This window comes from Heteronotia binoei, chromosome 2 (assembly GCF_032191835.1).
Source record: "Heteronotia binoei isolate CCM8104 ecotype False Entrance Well chromosome 2, APGP_CSIRO_Hbin_v1, whole genome shotgun sequence".
Lineage (NCBI taxonomy): Eukaryota > Metazoa > Chordata > Lepidosauria > Squamata > Gekkonidae > Heteronotia > Heteronotia binoei.
The window spans coordinates 198,546,123-198,565,184 of NC_083224.1; the positions used below are offsets into that span (position 1 = coordinate 198,546,123).

The 19,062-nt window shown below is 51.0% G+C and overlaps 1 protein-coding gene across 2 annotated transcripts in view; it reads left to right on the plus strand.

The window, feature by feature from the left end:
• CRLF1 (cytokine receptor like factor 1) overlaps positions 1-19,062 on the plus strand; it is a 66,589-nt gene that overhangs the window by 46,482 nt on the left and 1,045 nt on the right. The window contains exons 5-7 of one of the 2 annotated variants that reach the window (XM_060232826.1): positions 6,639-6,796; positions 7,789-7,957; positions 17,146-17,334. In XM_060232826.1, the coding sequence (XP_060088809.1) occupies positions 6,639-6,796; positions 7,789-7,957; positions 17,146-17,334 (516 nt within the window). The remainder of the gene's footprint in view (positions 1-6,638; positions 6,797-7,788; positions 7,958-17,145; positions 17,335-19,062) is intronic. The other variant, XM_060232827.1, reaches the window with a different exon arrangement.

Here is a 19,062-nt window from a genome sequence, read left to right on the forward strand (position 1 = left end):
GTGTGAATCACCCTTTTATCTGTTCTAACCCGACTGCTCAGCAATTTCGTTGAGTGCCCACGAGTTCTTGTTTTGTGAGAAATGGAGAAAAGTACTTCTTTCTCTACTTTCTCTATCCCACACGCACACGCACCCTGCTGCTTGGTTTTACACCCTCCTATCAAGGACAGGACCAATCAAATTCTGACCCATTGAGGGCTTTAGCGGCTCTCCTTGCAGTGTAACGTCACTGTTGGTCTCATCCGTGACATCATACACAAGGGACGAAAGTGACCTCACTCGCTGAGCCAGGAAACGTGTGTGAGCGAGAGCGGCCAGGCCCTGGGACTCTGCAGAACTACATCCCGGAGAGAGGGCAGGAAATAGATGATATGTGAGCAAAATTGCTCTTAATCTAATTAGGCAATTTCTCCTGGATTCTCACTGCCCCCCCCCCATCCTTCCCCAATTGGAAGACATCTGTTTCTTTTTAACCCTTTCTCTAGCGGCCTGGACCTCTGCCAAGGCAAAATCGTGCCGGTCGAGAGAAGCGGGTGGGTGGAACTGATGAGATCGGGCATGGGCTGCCCCATAAGAAGATACGTGCGCACCCACACAGACACATACTTATAATGGGTCCCATTTGTGGAGAAACACTCCCATATATGGCCGGGAAGAAACGCTATCCTCCAGTTTTGAGTATCTGCCTTTTCTATCGCAAACTAGCCCCTGGCCAAGAACATACTCTTAAAGCCAGCAATTCCTGCTCAGAGAAATAGGTTCATAGACTCATAGAGTTGGAAGGGACCGCCAGGGTCATCTAGTCCACCCCCCTGCACAATGCAGGAAACTCACAAACACCTCCCCCTATATTCACAGGATCTTCATCTAGCCTCGGTTTTAAAACCTCCAAGGAAGGAGAGCCCACCACCTCCCGAGAAAGCCTGTTCCACTGAGGAACCGCTCTAACGGTCAGGAAGTTCTTCCTAATGTTGAGCCGGAAACTCTTCTGATTCAATTTCAACCCACTGGTTATGGTCCTACCTTCTGGGGCCACAGAAAACAATTCCACCCCATCCTCTATTTGACAGCCCTTCAAGTCCTTGAAGATGGTGATCCTATCACCTCTCAGCTGCCTCCTCTCCAGGCTAAACATCCCCAGCTCCTTCAACCTTTCTTCATAGGACTTGGTCTCCAGACCCCTCACCATCTTTGTCGCCCTCCTCTGGACCTATTCCAGCTTGTCTATATCCTTCTTAAAATGCGGTGTCCAAAACTGAACACAATGCTCCAGGTGAGGTCTTACCAGAGCAAACATGAAAACAAGGCTGCCTGTAGTGAAAGACGAGGTTCATGAAAGACGAGGCCACCTGTAGTGTCTCTGCATGAGTCCCTGTTCTGACCTTCCAGTCAGCCCTGACCCCACTGGGGGTGGGTGGATGAATATGTGCGACTGGATTGGTCAATCACTTCTCCTGATTCAAAGACACCACAGTTAGCTTCCTTCAGAACTTGCTGCCTGTTGGGTCCCTGCAATGAGTCTCTGCTCGAGGGTTGGCGCCCTTCAGATTCGGAGGCATGTTTAAGAAGGATGATTTGACTTAAGGACAGTGATTTGATCAACTGGGAGATAACTCTGGCTGCTACCACTAATCCAGACATCCCTGGTGCACTCCAGTGAAAAGATACACATACACGAGAGAGAGAAACACACAGACAGAGAGACAGACAGAGAGACAGAGACAGAGACAGAGACAGAGTCAGACAGACAGAGACAGAGACAGAGAGAGACAGAACATTTTCAGCATTCAAAGTACTTCCTGCAGCTTGTCTTATAATCCTTAGAGCCACCCCTGAAGGTGGAACTGTTTTGCCATCCCTTTCTTGCTGCTGGAAAGACCCAGGCTAACAGCCAGAGAGTTAGTGGCAAAGGTCAGATTTAAACCAGGGCTTGGGAATTGTGATTAGTTTGCTGAGTGGCTATGCTCTGTTTGTGCAGCTTTTCATATTCCTCAATGACTTTTTTGTGGGGGTAAAAGGCAGAGAGCTCATTTCGTACATGTACAGATGCAGCCTCGCATTTCTGGAGGGGGTGCAGAGTTTCTCTCTTGAGAAAGAAAGAAATGCTGTTTTTGCAAGGAGCTGTTCCCTCTCTGGTGTGTGGTGATGGAGGGTGCAGGATTTTTAGTTGTTCCTGACATGTTCGTATCCTGTCCTCAAAAGCTCAGGGTGGCTTATTTGATTATCCTGACCTTCTATTTATATCCACGCAACACCTCGAGTAGTCACCTCGAGGTTGGACTACTGCAATGCCCTCTACATGGGGCTGCCCTTGTGCCGAACCCGGAAGTTGCAGCTAGTGCAGAATGCTGCGGCCCGGCTGTTATTGGGGCTCCCAAGATGGGAGCACATTCGGCCGGGGCTCCGGGTTCTGCACTGGCTGCCAATAATATACCAAGTCCGGTTCAAGGTGCTGGTTATTACCTTTAAAGCCCTATATGGCCTAGGACCTGCCTACCTGAAGGACCGTCTCTCCCCACATGTTCCCCAGAGCGTACTGAGATCGGGAACCCAAAACCTTCTCGTTATCCCCGGGCCAAAGGAAGCCCGCTTAAAATCTACCAGGGACAGGGCCTTCTCTGTTATGGCCCCTTCCTGATGGAACCAGCTGCCGGAAGAGGTGAGGGCCCTGCAGGACATTGCTCAGTTCCGCAGGGCCTGTAAGACAACCCTCTTCCGGCTGGCCTATAACTAACCGGCACAAGAAACTAAGTGTGGTTCTATTAGACCTCTGTTATTCCTAATGTTTTAATGTTTTAAATGTTTTAACTGTGTTAAATGCTTAAACTGAATTTTTATGTTGGATTTTATGTTGTGAGCCGCCCTGAGCCACTTGGTGGGAAGGGCGGGATATAAATCATAAATAAACTAAAACTAAACTAAACTAAAAACCCTGTGATGTATGTTCTAGGCCAGGGGTGACCAAACTGTGACTGAAAGAGCCACATGTGGCTCTTTCACACATATTGTATGGCTCTCGAAGTCCCACTGCCCTGTCACCTGGTTTGGAGAAGGCATTTCTCTCTTTAAATGCATTCTCCAAGCCAAGTCAGGTGGTGATTTGGAGAATGCATTTAAAGTTCTTTCCATCTCTCCGTCCCCCAATCTTCCTTCCTTCCTTCCTTCCTTCCTTCCTTCCTTCCTTCCTTCCTTCCTTCCTTCCTTCCTTCCTTCCTTCCTTCCTTCCTTCCTTCCTTCCTTCCTTCCTTCCTTCCTTCCTTCCTTCCTTCCTTCCTTCCTTCCTTCCTTCCTTCCTTCCTTCCTTCCTTCCTCTCTCAAACATCTGACGTTCACGTCTTGCGGCTCTCAAACATCTGACGTTTATTCTGTGTGGTTCTTACATTTCGGAAGTTTGGCCACCCCTATTCCAGGCTGACAAAACCCCCCGACAAACCGAAAGTCTTCCGGCAAGGGCTAAGTAGAGGAGTTGAACTGTTTTTCCAGCCATGGAATAAGTAAATCCCAGAGTTGGAAGGGGCCATAAGAGGCCATCTATTCCAATCCTCCCTGCTCAGTGCAGGATCAGCCTAGAGCAGAGGTGGCCAGCGGTAGCTCTCCAGATGTTTTTTGCCTACAACTCCCATCAGCCCCAGCCATTGGCCATGCTGGCTGGGGCTGATGGGAGTTGTAGGCAAAAAAACATCTGGAGAGCTACCGTTGGCCACCCCTGCCCTAGAGCATCCACGACGAGTGTTTGTCCAGCTGCTGCTTAAAGACTGCCAGTGAAGGGGAGTTCACCACCTCCCTACGAAGCTGATTCTACTGGTGGGCAACTCTTGCTGCCAAAACGTTTGTCCTAATATCCCGCTGGTACCTTCCTACCCTTAATTTCAACCTGTTATAGCGAGTCCTCTTCTTTGGCTGCCCACAGGAACAGCTCCCTGCCCTCTTCTAAGTGTTGTTGTCGTTCAGTCGCACAGTGGAGTCCGACTCTTTACAACCCCGTGGACCAAGTCACGCCAGGCCCTCCTGTCTTCCACCCAAAGTCCGCTCAAATTCATGTCAGTGACATCAGTAACGCTGTCCAGCAATCTCGTCTTTTGCCGCCCCCTGCTTCTTTTGCCTTCTGTCTTTCCCAGTATCAGAACCTGGCTCGATGATCTATCAATGGTTCCAATATCGAGCAAGTCAAGGCCTTCTATTTGGGGAGACCTATCTTGGAAAACGCCCCCCCCCCCCCCTGCAATTTAGAACAGTGCTTAGTAAAGCACAGCCTTGTTCAGACACCATAAATAGATTTTTCCACCATAAGAAAGGAGAATATATTCCTGGAGCGGTTTTTTGTTGTTCAGTTGCAAAGTTAAGTCTTTGTGATTCCATGGACCAAGTCACGCCAGGCTATCCTGTCTTCCACCATCCTCTGAAGTCTGCTCAAATTCGTGTTAGTTACATCAGTAACGCTGTCCAGCCATCTCCTCTTTTGCCGCCCCCTTCTTCTTTTGCCTTCTGCCTTTCCCAGCATCAGGGTCTTCTCCAGGGAGTGCTCCCTTCTCATTTGGTGGCCAAAGTATTTGAGCTTCAGCTTCAGCATCTGACCTTCCAGGGAACAGTCTGGGTTGATTTCCCTTAGGACCGACTGGTTGGATCTTCTTGCAGTCCGAGGGACTCTCAAGAGTCTTCTCCAGCACCACAGCTCAAAAGCATCTATTCTTCTGCACTCGGCCTTCCTTGTGGTCCAGCTCTCACAGCCATACATGACTACTGGGAATACCATCGTTTGGACTATACAGACTTTTGTGACAGGCCTTCAAATGTTTAAAGAGAGCAATCAGCCAAACAGGAAACACTGCACCACTTTAGCTGTGTTTCTTGCTTGAGAAATTCCTGATCTGGGGTGGAACTTGGGGAGGAGGGCTTGGGGGGGAGAAGCAACCTCTGTGGAGCATCCTGCCCATGCAGTGTTCCCTCCAAGCTGCATTAGTGTGAGCCGGTTCACAGTTGTTTAGCCTCTGGCTCACACCTTTTTGTCTTGGCTCAGGAAAAACGGCCCCAGAGTAAACTAATGGATGCAGGAGCGCACGCCTTTCAGGCCAGTGGTTCATGAAGCAGAATTTTTGCCCCAAAGACTCTACAGCGGGGGTGTCAAACTCATTTGTTATGAGGGCCGGATCGGACATAAATGAGATTTTGTTGGGCCGGGCCATGTCGGGCTGGACGAGCCATGTTGAGCCGGGCCTTGTGTGTACCCGTTTAAGATTAGGTAGTGCAGAGATGCAAACTTTATAAAGGACACAGACACAATTAAATATATACTCGTTGGTCTTAAAGGTGTTTTCTTTGTATTGCTCCCATGGGATCCAGGGAACTGGGCCAAGGAAGCTCTGGCTCTTTCCTTCCTTCCCCAGGGGATGGGAGGAGGGGGAGGAGCCTCAGCCAATAGAAGGAAGAGAGGCTTGGCTCAGTAGCTCTGCTGTGCGATTGAGCAAGCCCTGCAAAGCAAACTGTTGTGCAGAAGGAAGCAAGATGTAGGGAGAAGCAGATGACAGCCAGTTGCTCGGGGGCCTGTTAGGAGCCCTCCGGGGGCCTGATTCGGTCGCTGGACCACATGTTTGACACCCCTGCTGTGCATCTTAGAGGGAGCATTGCTGCCCGCCAGGGGTTGTTTTGTAAAAAAATAGGTGGTGGAGCCTCATTAGCATAACTCATTAGCATATGCCGCCCTCCCAGGCCAAAAGCAACCTGATGCAAGAAAGGAGAGCCCCGGGTGAGCGAGGCCTGCTTGGGCTGGCTAGAGATCCAGCCAACCCAAGCAGGCCTCGCTCACCTGGGGCTCTCCTGGGTCATCCTCCACCCCGATCAAAAGGCCAGCAAGCCACTCGCTGCCCAAAATCACATAAGAAGTGGAGAAAGGGTTCTCCAGGGGTTAATGAGGGCTGCTGGGGGCGTGGCAAAGCCCCTGGTGGCTGGCTGGCTGCCCGCTCTCCTAATCCAGGGATTGTTATGCAGCTGCACCTCCTATTCAATGGACAAGGTGGGTGGGGAGGAGGAGGGGGAACCCTCAGAAAGGTTCAGGAGCTGTGCTCCTGGGAGCTGCTGCTGAATCTGAGGCCTACAGCCCCCCCTCCAAAGCAGCCATTTCCCCTAGGGAAACTAATGGGTATATCTGGAGATCAGTTGTAATTTTGGGAGGTCTCCAGGCTCCACCCAGAAACTTCTTATGGACTGCCGCTGTAAATGATCACCAGTGCTGGAAAAGTTCAGAAATGTTCCAATAAACAGGGCTTTTTTTGCAGCAGCCTTTGCATATTAGGCCACAACCCCTGCTGTAACCAATCCTCCAAGAGCTTACAGGGCTCTCTTTAGAGGACCTACTGTAAGCTCTCGGACGATTGGCTACATCAGGGGGGTGTAGCCTAATATGCAAAGGAGTTCCTGCTACAAAAAAGCCCTGCCAATAAATAACCACTTACCCCTTGCTGACCTTCCGATATTTACATGGATCCATGAGGAAATGTAGAATATTGCCTGGTTTCAAGGTCAGGTAGACCCCTGTATATTTTCCACATCTGTTTCTTGGGGCTTAGTGTTTTCAGAGAATACCTCGCCCTCCCTTGCCACACATTCAGCCCCGTTTAACAACAGTTGTGCTCACCTCACAGTGACAACGGACCCCCCCTCCAACGTCCACGTGAGCCGCGTCGGAGACTTGGAGGACCAACTCAGCGTCCGATGGAGCGCCCCACCGGCCCTCAAAGACTTCCTCTTCCAAGCCAAATATCAGATCCAGTATCGAGTGGAGGACAGTTCGGAGTGGAAGGTGAAATGCCCTGAGATTGTGGGGGGAGGGGAGGGCTATGGGGGGGGGGGACGGTCAGGTCAAAACAGGTCAGCCCCCAGATTGACACAAACTCTATTTTTACCGTCAGTTGGGTGCCATTTTGGATTTTCTACTAGGAGGTGATAAGCACCCAGGTGCCATCTTGGATTTTCTTCTCGACAGCAATAAACCTAGTCTGTCCCTAGTGACCTCCCTAATGGATGAGTTGCCCAGTCTGAGGAGTCCTTGCGGTACATTGGGAAGTACATTGGGATTGGCTGCCTGGGATCACCTGACCCTCAAGACCAGAAGGATTCTGAGTAGAACCACCTGGCTCCAAATGCCTACCACTCCATCTACTGCCTCAGACAAGGAATCTGGCCTCCCATATATGCCAGGGAGGTCGTTACGTTCAGCCTCCCAACATCTATTGGCCGTCCCCGGCCCAAGAGACGCCCGCCTTGCCTCAACTAGGGGCAGGGCTTTTTCAGTCCTGGCCCCGACCTGGTGGAATCAGCACCCTATTGAGATCTGGGCCCTACCTGGCTTAGTAGCCTTCCCTAGGGCCTGTAAAACGGAGCTGTTCCTCCAGGCTTTTACTTGAGGCTGCGGGCGTCTATTCTTGATCCGGTTGGCCTCCCCTGTCGGTACTATCATCTGTGGTATAAAATGAAATAATATCTGCCATTTTTAAGGGATAACATCTTGTCATGATGTAAGGTGGCCAAGCCGGGCAGTATGGCGATTATTGGAAATTTTTCTGATGGCTGTCGAGCTGTCTGTTCTTAAAATGTTTCTGTTGTATTTTATTGTTTTTATATGTTGTGCTCTGCCCTGAGCCCTACGGGGGAACAGGCGGAATAGAAGTATACTAAAATAAAATAAATAAGTAAATTTTGCTGGGTTTCTGCTTCAAGCCCTGTGGGGCTGGATGTGGGCTAGATTTCGGCCTGTGAATTGGGGTTCTCAGGCCTGCCCCTCTTCCTTGCCAGGTGGTGGACAACGTGGGCAACCAGACCTCGTGCCGACTGGCGGGGTTGAGGCCGGGCACTGTCTACTTTGTCCAAGTCCGTTGTAATCCCTTCGGCATCTACGGTTCGAAGAAGGCTGGAATTTGGAGCGACTGGAGCAACCCAACAGCGGCCTCCACCCCTCGGAACGGTGAGTGTTTCCCATACTGAATAGAATATAAATGCATACTATACAAAATATGGTTGTCTTTAAAAGGGGATTAGACTGGCTATTGAACATAAGAGAAGCCATGTTGGATCAAGCCAATGGCCCATCCAGTCCAACACTCTGTGTCACATAAGAATATATGAGAAGCCACGCTGAATCAGGTCAGTGGCCCATCCAGTCCAACACTCTGTGTCACATAAAAACATAAGAGAAGCCATGTTGGATCAAGCCAATGGCCCACCCAGTCCAACACTCTGTGTCACATAAGAACATATGAGAAGCCACGCTGAATCAGGTCAGTGGCCCATCCAGTCCAACACTCTGTGTCACATAAGAACATAAGAGAAGCCCTGTTGGGTCAGGCCAATGGCCCATCCAGTCCAACACTCTGAGTGACATAAGAACATAAGAGAAACCCTGTTGGATCAGGCCAATGGCCCATCCAGTCCAACACTCTGTGTCACATAAGAACATAAGGGAAGCCATGTTGGATCAGGCCAGTGCTCCATCCAGTCCAACACTCTGTGTCACATAAAAACATAAGAGAAGCCGTTTTGGATCAGGCCAATGGCCCATCCAGTCCAACACTCTGTGTCACATAAGAACATATGAGAAGCCACGCTGAATCAGGTCAGTGGCCCATCCAGTCCAACACTCTTGTGTCACACAGTGGCCAAAAAATCCAGGTGCCATCAGGAGTCCACTAGTGGGGCCAGGACACTAGAAGCCCTCCCACGGTGCCCCCCCAAACACCAAGAATATAGAGCATCACTGCCCCAGACATAACACAAGAGAAGCCAACTTGGATCAGGCCAATGGCCCATCCAGTCCAACACTCTGTGTCACACAGTGGCCAGAAAAACCCCAGGTGCCATCAGGAGGTCCACCAGTGGGGCCAGGACACTAGAAGCCCTCCCACTGTCGCCCCTCCCAAGCTCCAAGAATACAGAGTATCACTGCTCCAGACATAAGAACATAAGAGAAACCATGATGGATCAGACCAAAGGCCCATCCAGTCCAACACTCTGTGTCACAGAGTGGCCAAAACCCCCTTGATGCCATCAGGAGGTCCATCAGTGGGGCCAGGACACTAGAAGCCCTTCCACTCCCCCCCCCCCGCAATAACCAAGAGTAGAAGAACGTAAGAGACGCCATGTTGGATCAGGCCAATGGCCCATCCAGTCCAACACTCTGTGTCACATAAGAACATAAGAGAAGCCATGATGGATCAGGCCAATGGCCCATCCAGTCCAACACTCTGTGTCACATAAGAACATAAGAGAAGCCCTGTTGGATCAAGCCAGTGGCCCATCCAGTCCAACACTCTGTGTCACATAAGAACATATGAGAAGCCACGCTGAATCAGGTCAATGGCCCATCCAGTCCAACACTCTGTGTCACATAAGAACATAAGAGAAGCCCTGTTGGGTCAGGCCAATGGCCCATCCAGTCCAACACTCTGAGTGACATAAGAACATAAGAGAAACCCTGTTGGATCAGGCCAATGGCCCATCCAGTCCAACACTCTGTGTCACATAAGAACATAAGAGAAGCCGTTTTGAATCAGGCCAATGGCCCATCCAGTCCAACACTCTGTGTCACATAAGAACATATGAGAAGCCACGCTGAATCAGGTCAGTGGCCCATCCAGTCCAACACTCTTGTGTCACACAGTGGCCAAAAAATCCAGGTGCCATCAGGAGTCCTCTAGTGGGGCCAGGACACTAGAAGCCCTCCCACGGTGCCCCCCCAAACACCAAGAATATAGAGCATCACTGCCCCAGACATAACACAAGAGAAGCCAACTTGGATCAGGCCAATGGCCCATCCAGTCCAACACTCTGTGTCACACAGTGGCCAGAAAAACCCCAGGTGCCATCAGGAGGTCCATCAGAGGGGCCAGGACACTAGAAGCCCTCCCACTGTCGCCCCTCCCAAGCTCCAAGAATACAGAGTATCACTGCTCCAGACATAAGAACATAAGAGAAACCATGATGGATCAGACCAAAGGCCCATCCAGTCCAACACTCTGTGTCATAGAGTGGCCAAAACCCCCTTGATGCCATCAGGAGGTCCATCAGTGGGGCCAGGACACTAGAAGCCCTTCCACTCCCCCCCCCCGCAATAACCAAGAGTAGAAGAACGTAAGAGACGCCATGTTGGATCAGGCCAATGGTCCATCCAGTCCAACACTCTGTGTCACACAGTGGCCAGAAAAACCCCAGGTGCCATCAGGAGGTCCATCAGTAGGGCCAGGACACTAGAAGCCCTCCCACTGTTGCCCCTCTCAAGCACAAGAATACAGAGCATCACTGCCCCAGACAGAGAGTTCCAACAATACATTGTGGCTAGTAAGCAGTGAGGGACCTCTGCTCTATATGCTTATCCAATCCCCTCTCGAAGCTGGCTATGCCTGTAGCTTCCACCACCTCCTGTGGCAGTGAATTCCATGCAGTAATCACCCTTTGGGTGAAGAAGGACTTCCTTTTATCCATTCTAACCCGTCTGCTCAGCAATTTCATCGAATGCCCACGAGTTCTTGTATTGTGAGAAAGGGAGAAAAGTACTTCTTTCTCTGCCTTCTGTCTCTCGTGCATAATCTTGTAAACCTCTATCATGGGGGACAGGTCCATCGGTGGAAGGTGACTAAAGGGAACCTCCACATTTAGAGGCAGTCAACCTCTGAATCCCGGTGCCAGGAGGCAAGATCAGGGGAAGGCCTCATTTAGAGTTGCCAGGTCCCCCCAGCTGCTGGCAGGGGGTGGGGGCAGGGTTGCCAGCTCCAGGCTGGGGAACTCTTGGAGATTTGGGGGTAGAGTCTGGGGAGGACAGGGACCTCAGTGGGGCACAAAGAGGATACCCTCCCAAACTTCCATTTGCTCCAGGGGAACTGGTCTTTGTGGTCTAGAGATGAATTGTAATTCCAAGGGATCTCCTGGTCCCACCTGGAGGCTGGCATCCCTATATGATGGACCACTGATGGACCTCCTGATGGCACCTGTGTGTTTTGGCCACTGTGTGACACAGAGTGTTGGGCTGGATGGGCCATTGGCCTGATCCAACATGGCTTCTCTGATGTTCTTATTGGCTTCTATGCCCTGTTGCTGGACTTCTGGAGTAACTGGTGGGCCACTGTGTGACAAAGCTGCAGGAGTAGATGGACCCCTGGCCCGTTCCATCAAGACTCTTCTAATGTTCTTATGAAGGCCTCAGCCTCTATGCCCTGTTGTTAACCCTCCAGAGGAACTGATTGGCCACTGTGTGAGGCAGGATGCTGGACTGGATGGCTACTGGTCTGATCCAGGAGGGCTCTTCTGATGTTCTTATGAAGGCCTCAGCCTCTATGCCTTGTTGTTGGCTCTCCAGAGGAACTGATTGGCCACTGTGTGAGACAGGATGCTGGACCACTAGTCTGATCCAGCAGGGCTCTTCTCACATTCATAGCAGTTAGGATTTGAATCTCTGAATACCAGTGCCAGGAGGCAACACCAGGGGAGTGCCCTGGCCTCTGCGCCCTGTTGTTGGCTCTCCAGAGGAACTGGCTGGCCAGTGTGAGACAGGATGCTGGACTAGATGGACCACTGGTCTGATCTAGCAGGGCTCTTTTGATGTTCTTATGAATGCCTTGGCCTCTACGCTCTCACTGTGTGAGACAGGATGCTGGACTAGATGGACCCTCACTGGTCTGATCCAGCAGGGCTCATCTTAAGTTCCTATGAAGGCCTCAGCCTCTGTGCCTTGTTGTTGGCCCTCCAGAGGAACTGGTTGGCCACTGTGTGAGGTGGGATGCTGGACTAGATGGACCACTGGTCTGATCCAGCAGAGCTCTTCTTATGTTCTTATGAAGGCCTCAGCCTCTCTGCCCTGTTGTTGGCCCTCCAGAAGAACTGGTTGGCCACTGTGTAAGACAGGAGGCTGGACTAGAGGGACCGTCACTGGTCTGATCCAGCAGGGCTTTTCTGATGTTCTTATCAGGGAAGGCCTTGGCCTCTATGCTGTTGTTGGCCCTCCAGAGGAATTGGTTGGCCACTGTGTGAGACAGGAGGCTGGAGTAGATGGACCCTCCCTGGTCTGACCCAGCAGGGCTCTTCTGATGTTCTCATCAGGAGAAGGCCTCGGCCTCTCTGCCCTGTGGTTGCCTTTCCAGAGGAACTGGTTGACCACTGTGTGAGAGAGGAGGCTGGACTAGATGGACCCTCTCTGGTCTGACCCAGCAGGGCTGTTCTGATGTTCTTCTCAGGGGAAACCTCAGCCTCTCTGCCTTGCTGTTGGCCCTCCAGAGGAACTGGCTGGCCACTGTGTGAGACAGGAGGCTGGACTAGATGGACCCTCCCTGGTCTGATCCAGCAGGGCTCTTCTCATGTTCTTATGAAGGCCTCAGCCTCTCTGCCCTGTTGTTGGCCCTCCAGAAGAACTGGTTGGCCATTGTGTGAGGTGGGATGCTGGACTAGATGGACCACTGGTCTGATCTAGCAGGGCTCTTTTGATGTTCTTATGAACGGCTTGGCCTCTACGGTCTGTTGTTGGCCGTCCAGAGGAACTGGTTGGCCACTGTGTGAGACAGCATGCTGGACTAGATGGACCACTGGTCTGATCCAGCAGGGGTTCTTCTTATGTTCCTATGAAGGCCTCAGCCTCTGTGCCTTGTTGTTGGCCCTCCAGAGGAACTGGTTGGCCACTGTGTGAGGTGGGATGCTGGACTAGATGGACCACTGGTCTGATCCAGCAGAGCTCTTCTTATGTTCTTATGAAGGCCTCAGCCTCTCTGCCCTGTTGTTGGCCCTCCAGAAGAACTGGTTGGCCACTGTGTAAGACAGGAGGCTGGACTAGAGGGACCGTCACTGGTCTGATCCAGCAGGGCTCTTCTGATGTTCTTATCAGGGAAGGCCTTGGCCTCTATGCTGTTGTTGGCCCTCCAGAGGAATTGGTTGGCCACTGTGTGAGACAGGAGGCTGGAGTAGATGGACCCTCCCTGGTCTGACCCAGCAGGGCTCTTCTGATGTTCTCATCAGGAGAAGGCCTCGGCCTCTCTGCCCTGTGGTTGCCTTTCCAGAGGAACTGGTTGACCACTGTGTGAGAGAGGAGGCTGGACTAGATGGACCCTCTCTGGTCTGACCCAGCAGGGCTGTTCTGATGTTCTTCTCAGGGGAAACCTCAGCCTCTCTGCCTTGCTGTTGGCCCTCCAGAGGAACTGGCTGGCCACTGTGTGAGACAGGAGGCTGGACTAGATGGACCCTCCCTGGTCTGATCCAGCAGGGCTCTTCTGATGTTCTTATGAAGGCCTCAGCCTCTCTGCCCTGTTGTTGGCCCTCCAGAAGAACTGGTTGGCCATTGTGTGAGGTGGGATGCTGGACTAGATGGACCACTGGTCTGATCTAGCAGGGCTCTTTTGATGTTCTTATGAACGCCTTGGCCTCTACGGTCTGTTGTTGGCCGTCCAGAGGAACTGGTTGGCCACTGTGTGAGACAGCATGCTGGACTAGATGGACCACTGGTCTGATCCAGCAGGGGTTCTTCTTATGTTCCTATGAAGGCCTCAGCCTCTGTGCCCTGTTATTGGCCCTCCAGAAGAAATGGTTGGCCATTGTGTGAGGTGGGATGCCAGACTAGATGGACCACTGGTCTGATCCAGCAGGGCTTTTCTGATGTTCTTATGAAGGCCTCAGCCTCTCTGCCCTGTCGTTGGCCCTCCAGAGGAACCGGTTGGCCACTGTGTGAGACAGGATACATTTAAAAAAAAAAAAAGAACCAGGAACATGTTAAAGAGGTTATGGCCAAAAACTAAGGCAAGCCCAAATCGGCACGTTTACACCATCCGAGGACACAACCGCTGGCCTGTCGTTCCACCATCTGGCCTCAGAGAACAGCAGCGTTGAAGGTCTTGGGTGGGGCCCGCACTCTCCACCAGGTGCTGGGGCTCACGGTTCCCTCATGGTGGGCTTTTTGGGCACCCGTCCAGCTCGCTGTTTGGGGCCGTCGACTTCCCTCACTCCAGAAATCTGAGCAGATGTCAGCCCGGGGAAACCAGTTCCGTGCCAAAGCCAGACCTGCGCGGTCTTTGGGGAAGGAAGCAAAGAGCCCCAGGAGAGAGCCTGACCTTGCGGTATGCCCAGCACCTGGATTTCTTGCTCCGGAGCCAGGCGGAAGGTCTTATTTCCCAGCTTGGAGGGCCGCATGTTCCCGGCCCCCAAAGCCATGCTGGGTTCTCTCTCTGTCCGAGCCACATAATGTCGTCCTTTTCCTTCTGGCCTCTGGGAAATCGGACTGGACGGGAGTGGGGGGTGTTCTTTGCCACCTCGAGGAAAAGCAGGTCTGCGTTTAATGAAACATAAATTTCAAATTGGGCCAGTGATGTAACCAATGCTCCCTCTAAGCTGTGGAGACTTGTGAGCAAAAATTCTGCTTTGTGAGCTCCTGGCATTAAAGTGGTGAGCTCCTGCATAAACGAGTGTGCTCTGGGGCCCTCCTTCCTGAGCTAAGACAAAAAGGTGTGAGCTGGAAGCTAAAAAAACTGTGAGCCAGCTCACGCTGACTCAGCTTAGAAGGAACACTGGATGTAACAACTGTGGCTGGGTTAAAGCAGGACCGGGGGGGCGGGGGGTGGAGTAATCCCGTTGGTTTGGCAGACAAAGGGAAAACGGTGGCCGGTGATCCGTTTTGTCATAGAAATAGGGTTGCCAGGTCAAATTCAAGAAATATCTGGGGACTTTGGGGGTGCAGCCAGGAGACTTTGGGGGTGGAGCAAGGGTGTGACAAGCATAGTTGAACTCCAAAGGGAGTTCTGGCCATCACCTTTAAAGGGACCGCATGCCTTTTAAATGCCTTCTCTCCACTGGAAATAATGAAGGATAGGGGCACCTTCTTTTGGGGCTTGTAGAATTGAACTTCCTGGTTCAATCTTTTTGAAATTTGGAGGGTATTTGGGAAAGAGGCACTGGATGCTATGCGGAAAATTTGATGCCTTTATCTTACAAAACAGCTTTTCCAGAGCTCCAGATACCCGTGGATCAACTCTCCATGATACCCTATGGGAATCGGTCTCCATAGGGAATAATGGAGTGTCCAGCAGACATTTCCCTCCCCCTGCCTTTCTGACGACCCTGAAGCGGGGGGGAGGGCCTCCAAATTGGGGGATCCCCTGCCCCCACCTGGGGATTGGCAACCCTACATAGAATTCGATTACCAAACCGATATGTCGGCAGAGTGGAACTGTGAAAAGCAGAAAAATGGAAATAAAAGAGTTGTAAGAGGCTGGCTTGTTTTTCTCCCCCGGGATCCCATTTCTGATGGTGGGAAGCTCGAGGCTTCTGGGAAAATTACAAGCAGAGAGCAGAGGCAAGGCCCTCCCATTTCTTGTCCCCAGTTCCTGATATTCTCAGTCAGACTGCGCCTGAATATGGAGGCTCCAGTGTTAATTATCAAGGGCTGGTTACTGAACAGAAGAACCAAAGGGAATCTCCATATTCAGAAAAAGCATCTGCCAGAGCCAGGAGGCAACATCAGGGAAAGGCCTCGGCCTCTGTGCCTTGTTGTTGGCCCTCCAGAGGAAATGGACGGCTACTGTGTGAGGCAGGATGCTGGACTAGATGGACCACTGGTCTGATCCAGCAAGGCTCTTCTGGTGTTCTTATGAAGGCCTCAGCCTCTGTGCCTTGATGTTGGCCCTACAGAGGAAATGTGTGAGACAGGATGCTGGACTAGATGGACTTTCACTGGTCTGATCCAGCAGTGCTCTTATGTTTTTATGAAGGCCTCGGCCTCTCTGCCCTGTTGTTGGCCCTCCAGAGGAACTGGTTGGCCACTGTGTGAGGCAGGATGCTGGACTAGATGGACTGATCCAAATTCCAGAATTCCAGAATTTGTGGCCACCTGACGGCCAGTTGATTCAGGACAGAAAAAAGAAAGTGCTTGCTTGCGTGATTCACACCTTGTGGAACTCAAAGGGCAGCATCTGGGAGAGCTCTCTTAGCCCCACCTAACTGTTGTGGGGGAGGAAGATGAAGGAGATTGTAGGCCGCTCTGAGACTCTCTCTTTGAAAGGGCAGCTTCTGGGGGAGCTCTCTCAGCCCCACCCACCTCACAGGGTGTCAGTTGTGAGGGAGGAAGGGAAAGGAGATTGTAGGCCGCTCTGAGACTCTGTCCTTGAAAGGACAGCTTCTGGGAGAGCTCTCTCAGCCCTATCCGCCTCACAGGGTGTCTGTTGTGGGGGAGGAAGGGAAAGGAGATTGTAGGCCGCTCTGAGACTCTGTCCTTGAAAGGGCAGCTTCTGGGAGAGCTCTCTCAGCCCCACCTGCCTCACAGGGTGTCTGTAGTGCTGAGGGGAAGGGAAAGGAGATTGTAGGCCGCTCTGAGACTCTCTCTTTGAAAGGGCAGCTTCTGGGGGAGCTCTCTCAGCCCCACCCACCTCACAGGGTGTCAGTTGTGAGGGAGGAAGGGAAAGGAGATTGTAGGCTGCCCTGAGACTCTGTCCTTGAAAGGGCAGCTTCTAGGAGAGCTCTCTCAGCCCCATCCACCTCATAGGGTGTCTGTTGTGGGGGAGGAAGGGAAAGGAGATTGTAGGCCGCTCTGAGATTCTGTCCTTGAAAGGGCAGCTTCTGGGAGAGCTCTCTCAGCCCCATCCGTTGCATGTGAGGGAGGAAGGGAAAGGAGATTGTAGGCCACTCTGAGTCCTTGAAAGTGCAGCTTCTGGGAGAGTCCTCTCAGCCCCACCCACCACACAGAGTGTCTGTTGTGTGGGAAGAAGGGAAAGGAGATTGTAGGCCGTTCTGAGACTCTGAGATTCAACAACAACAACAACAACAACAAATTTTATTTGTATCCCGCCCTCCCCGCCGGAGCAGGCTCAGGGCGGCTAACAACATGGCTCAGAGCCAAATTATACAGGTGAATAAAACTACATCAAACATCAAACATTTAATTAAAATCTGGTTAGGCTTTAAAATTAAGTTAATTTTTTAAAAGTGCTAGTGCTACATTCAGAGTATAGGGCAGTATATAAATCCAATATCATCGTCATCATCAATCATCTCCTTCTTCGCTATATTCTTTGTTCCTGGGCATCCACTCTTCAAAGCTAGACAGTGGCTATCTGTGGATGTGCCACAGAAATCAGCCTCCTCTCGCACAGTGAACCTTTTGCCATCCCTCATCCATCTCTGACTCTTCCACAGGGCGTGCCACGGGTGTGTGTGAGCCAAAGAACGGGGAACACAATAACACACTTCGTCGGGAGCTTAAGCAGTTCTTCGGATGGATGCGCAAGCATGGAAGTTCGTATGGCTGCGCCAACCTGAGCATCAAAATGTACGACCAGTGGCGCGTCTCGCTGCAGAAGTCGCACAAAACGCGGAACCAGGTAGGTAAGGAGATCGCCAATTCTCCTTTCCAAGGTGGGAGGGAGAAGCAGGTGGCGGGTTTGGGCTCACAAAGACCCAGGGCGATTCCGAAAAATCAAGATTATTGGTCTCTGGCTCGACAGCTTTGTCAAAAATGACATATTCTGGTGTATTGCAAAGCAAGTGAAAAATGTCGAGGGCTGGCAACTCGCAGATAGTGTTGCTAGGCTGAGTTATTCTTTCGAAAAGTGTGAAACTCTATTCTTTGTAAGAACTCGATCTTGCAAAACAATCCATAAGAGTTACTAGTCCTCCACATTTCCCATTCTTTTCTTTTTAAGAACTTGGCCTTCCGGAACACAATCTGCAAGAGTCCCCCCCCCAATAATTAAACCCAAACAAATGGTGACCATATAAACTAAGCTTGTTCCTTTGGTCCTTGGATCTGTTCAATATTTTTATTGTAGGCTCTCTACCAATATATGTGGAGCAATGTTCCCTCTAAGCTGAGTTAGCATGAGCTAGCTCACGGATTTTTAGCCTCCAGCTCCCAGAGCACAGCGGCTCACAACTTTTAATGCAAACTTTTAATGGCAAAGTAGAATTTTTACTCACAAGACTCTGCAGCTTAGAGGGAACATTGATGTGGAGCGGTAACATCTGATTCAGTGTATCTAAAGAAGTATGCATGCACACGAAAGCTTACGAGGAGTGTCAAACTCATTTGTTAGGAGGGCCGGATCTGACATAAATGACACCTTGCTGGGCCGGGCCATGTCAGGTTGGGCTGAGCCATGTCGAGCCAGGCCCTGTGTGTACCTGTTTAAAATTAGGTAGCAGAGATATCAATTTTATTAAGAAAACAGACAAGCACAAATACATATTTTTAAAAACTTAAAACATGGTTAAAATGTTAGCACTCGTTGGTCTTAAAGATGCTTTCTTTGTATTTCTCCCATGGGATCCAGGGAACTGGGCAAAGGAAGCTCTGGCTCTTCCCCTCCTTCCCCAGGGGACTGGGGCAGGGGGAGGAGCCTCAGCCAATAGAAAAAAAGAGAGGCTTGGCTCAGTGGCTCTGCTGTGCGATTGAGAGAGCCTGGCAATGCAAGCTGTGATGCAGAAGGAAACAAGAGAGAGGGAGAGGGAAGCAGTTGACAGCCAGTTGCTCGGGGGCCTGATAGGAGCTCTCTGGGGGTCTGATTCGGCCCTTGAACTGCATGTTTGACAGCCTTGGCTTATACCTTGACTAAAATTTTCTTAGTCCTTAAAAAAAAAAAACAGCAGAGACACGCACAAAACTTTGACTAAAACTTAGTTGCTCTTAAAAGTGCCACTGGGCTCTTAACTTTGTTTTGTAAAAGACTGAAACTCTTCTGTTTGTCAGAACTCAGCCCTGCAAAACAATTCTCCTGAGCAGCTAGTCATCACGATTTTTCACTAACATGTCATTTTGGGTGTCTCAGAACCTGCCAGGTAGTCCAGCCCTCAAAACCAAATGTGGATCGAGGGTTAGCGAAGGAGACTAGAAACGTCCCCCCATACTTCCTCCGAGAGAATGTTCTTTTGCAGCGGTGGCCAAACTTGCTTAAAATGTAAGAGGCACACAGAATAAATGTCAGATGCTTGAGAGCCACAAGACGTGAATGTCAGATGATTGAGGATTGCAAGACAGGGAGGGAGGGAGAGAGGAAAAGGAAGGGAAGGAAGGAAGGGGAGGAAGGAAGGAAGGAAGGAAGGAAGGAAGGAAGGAAG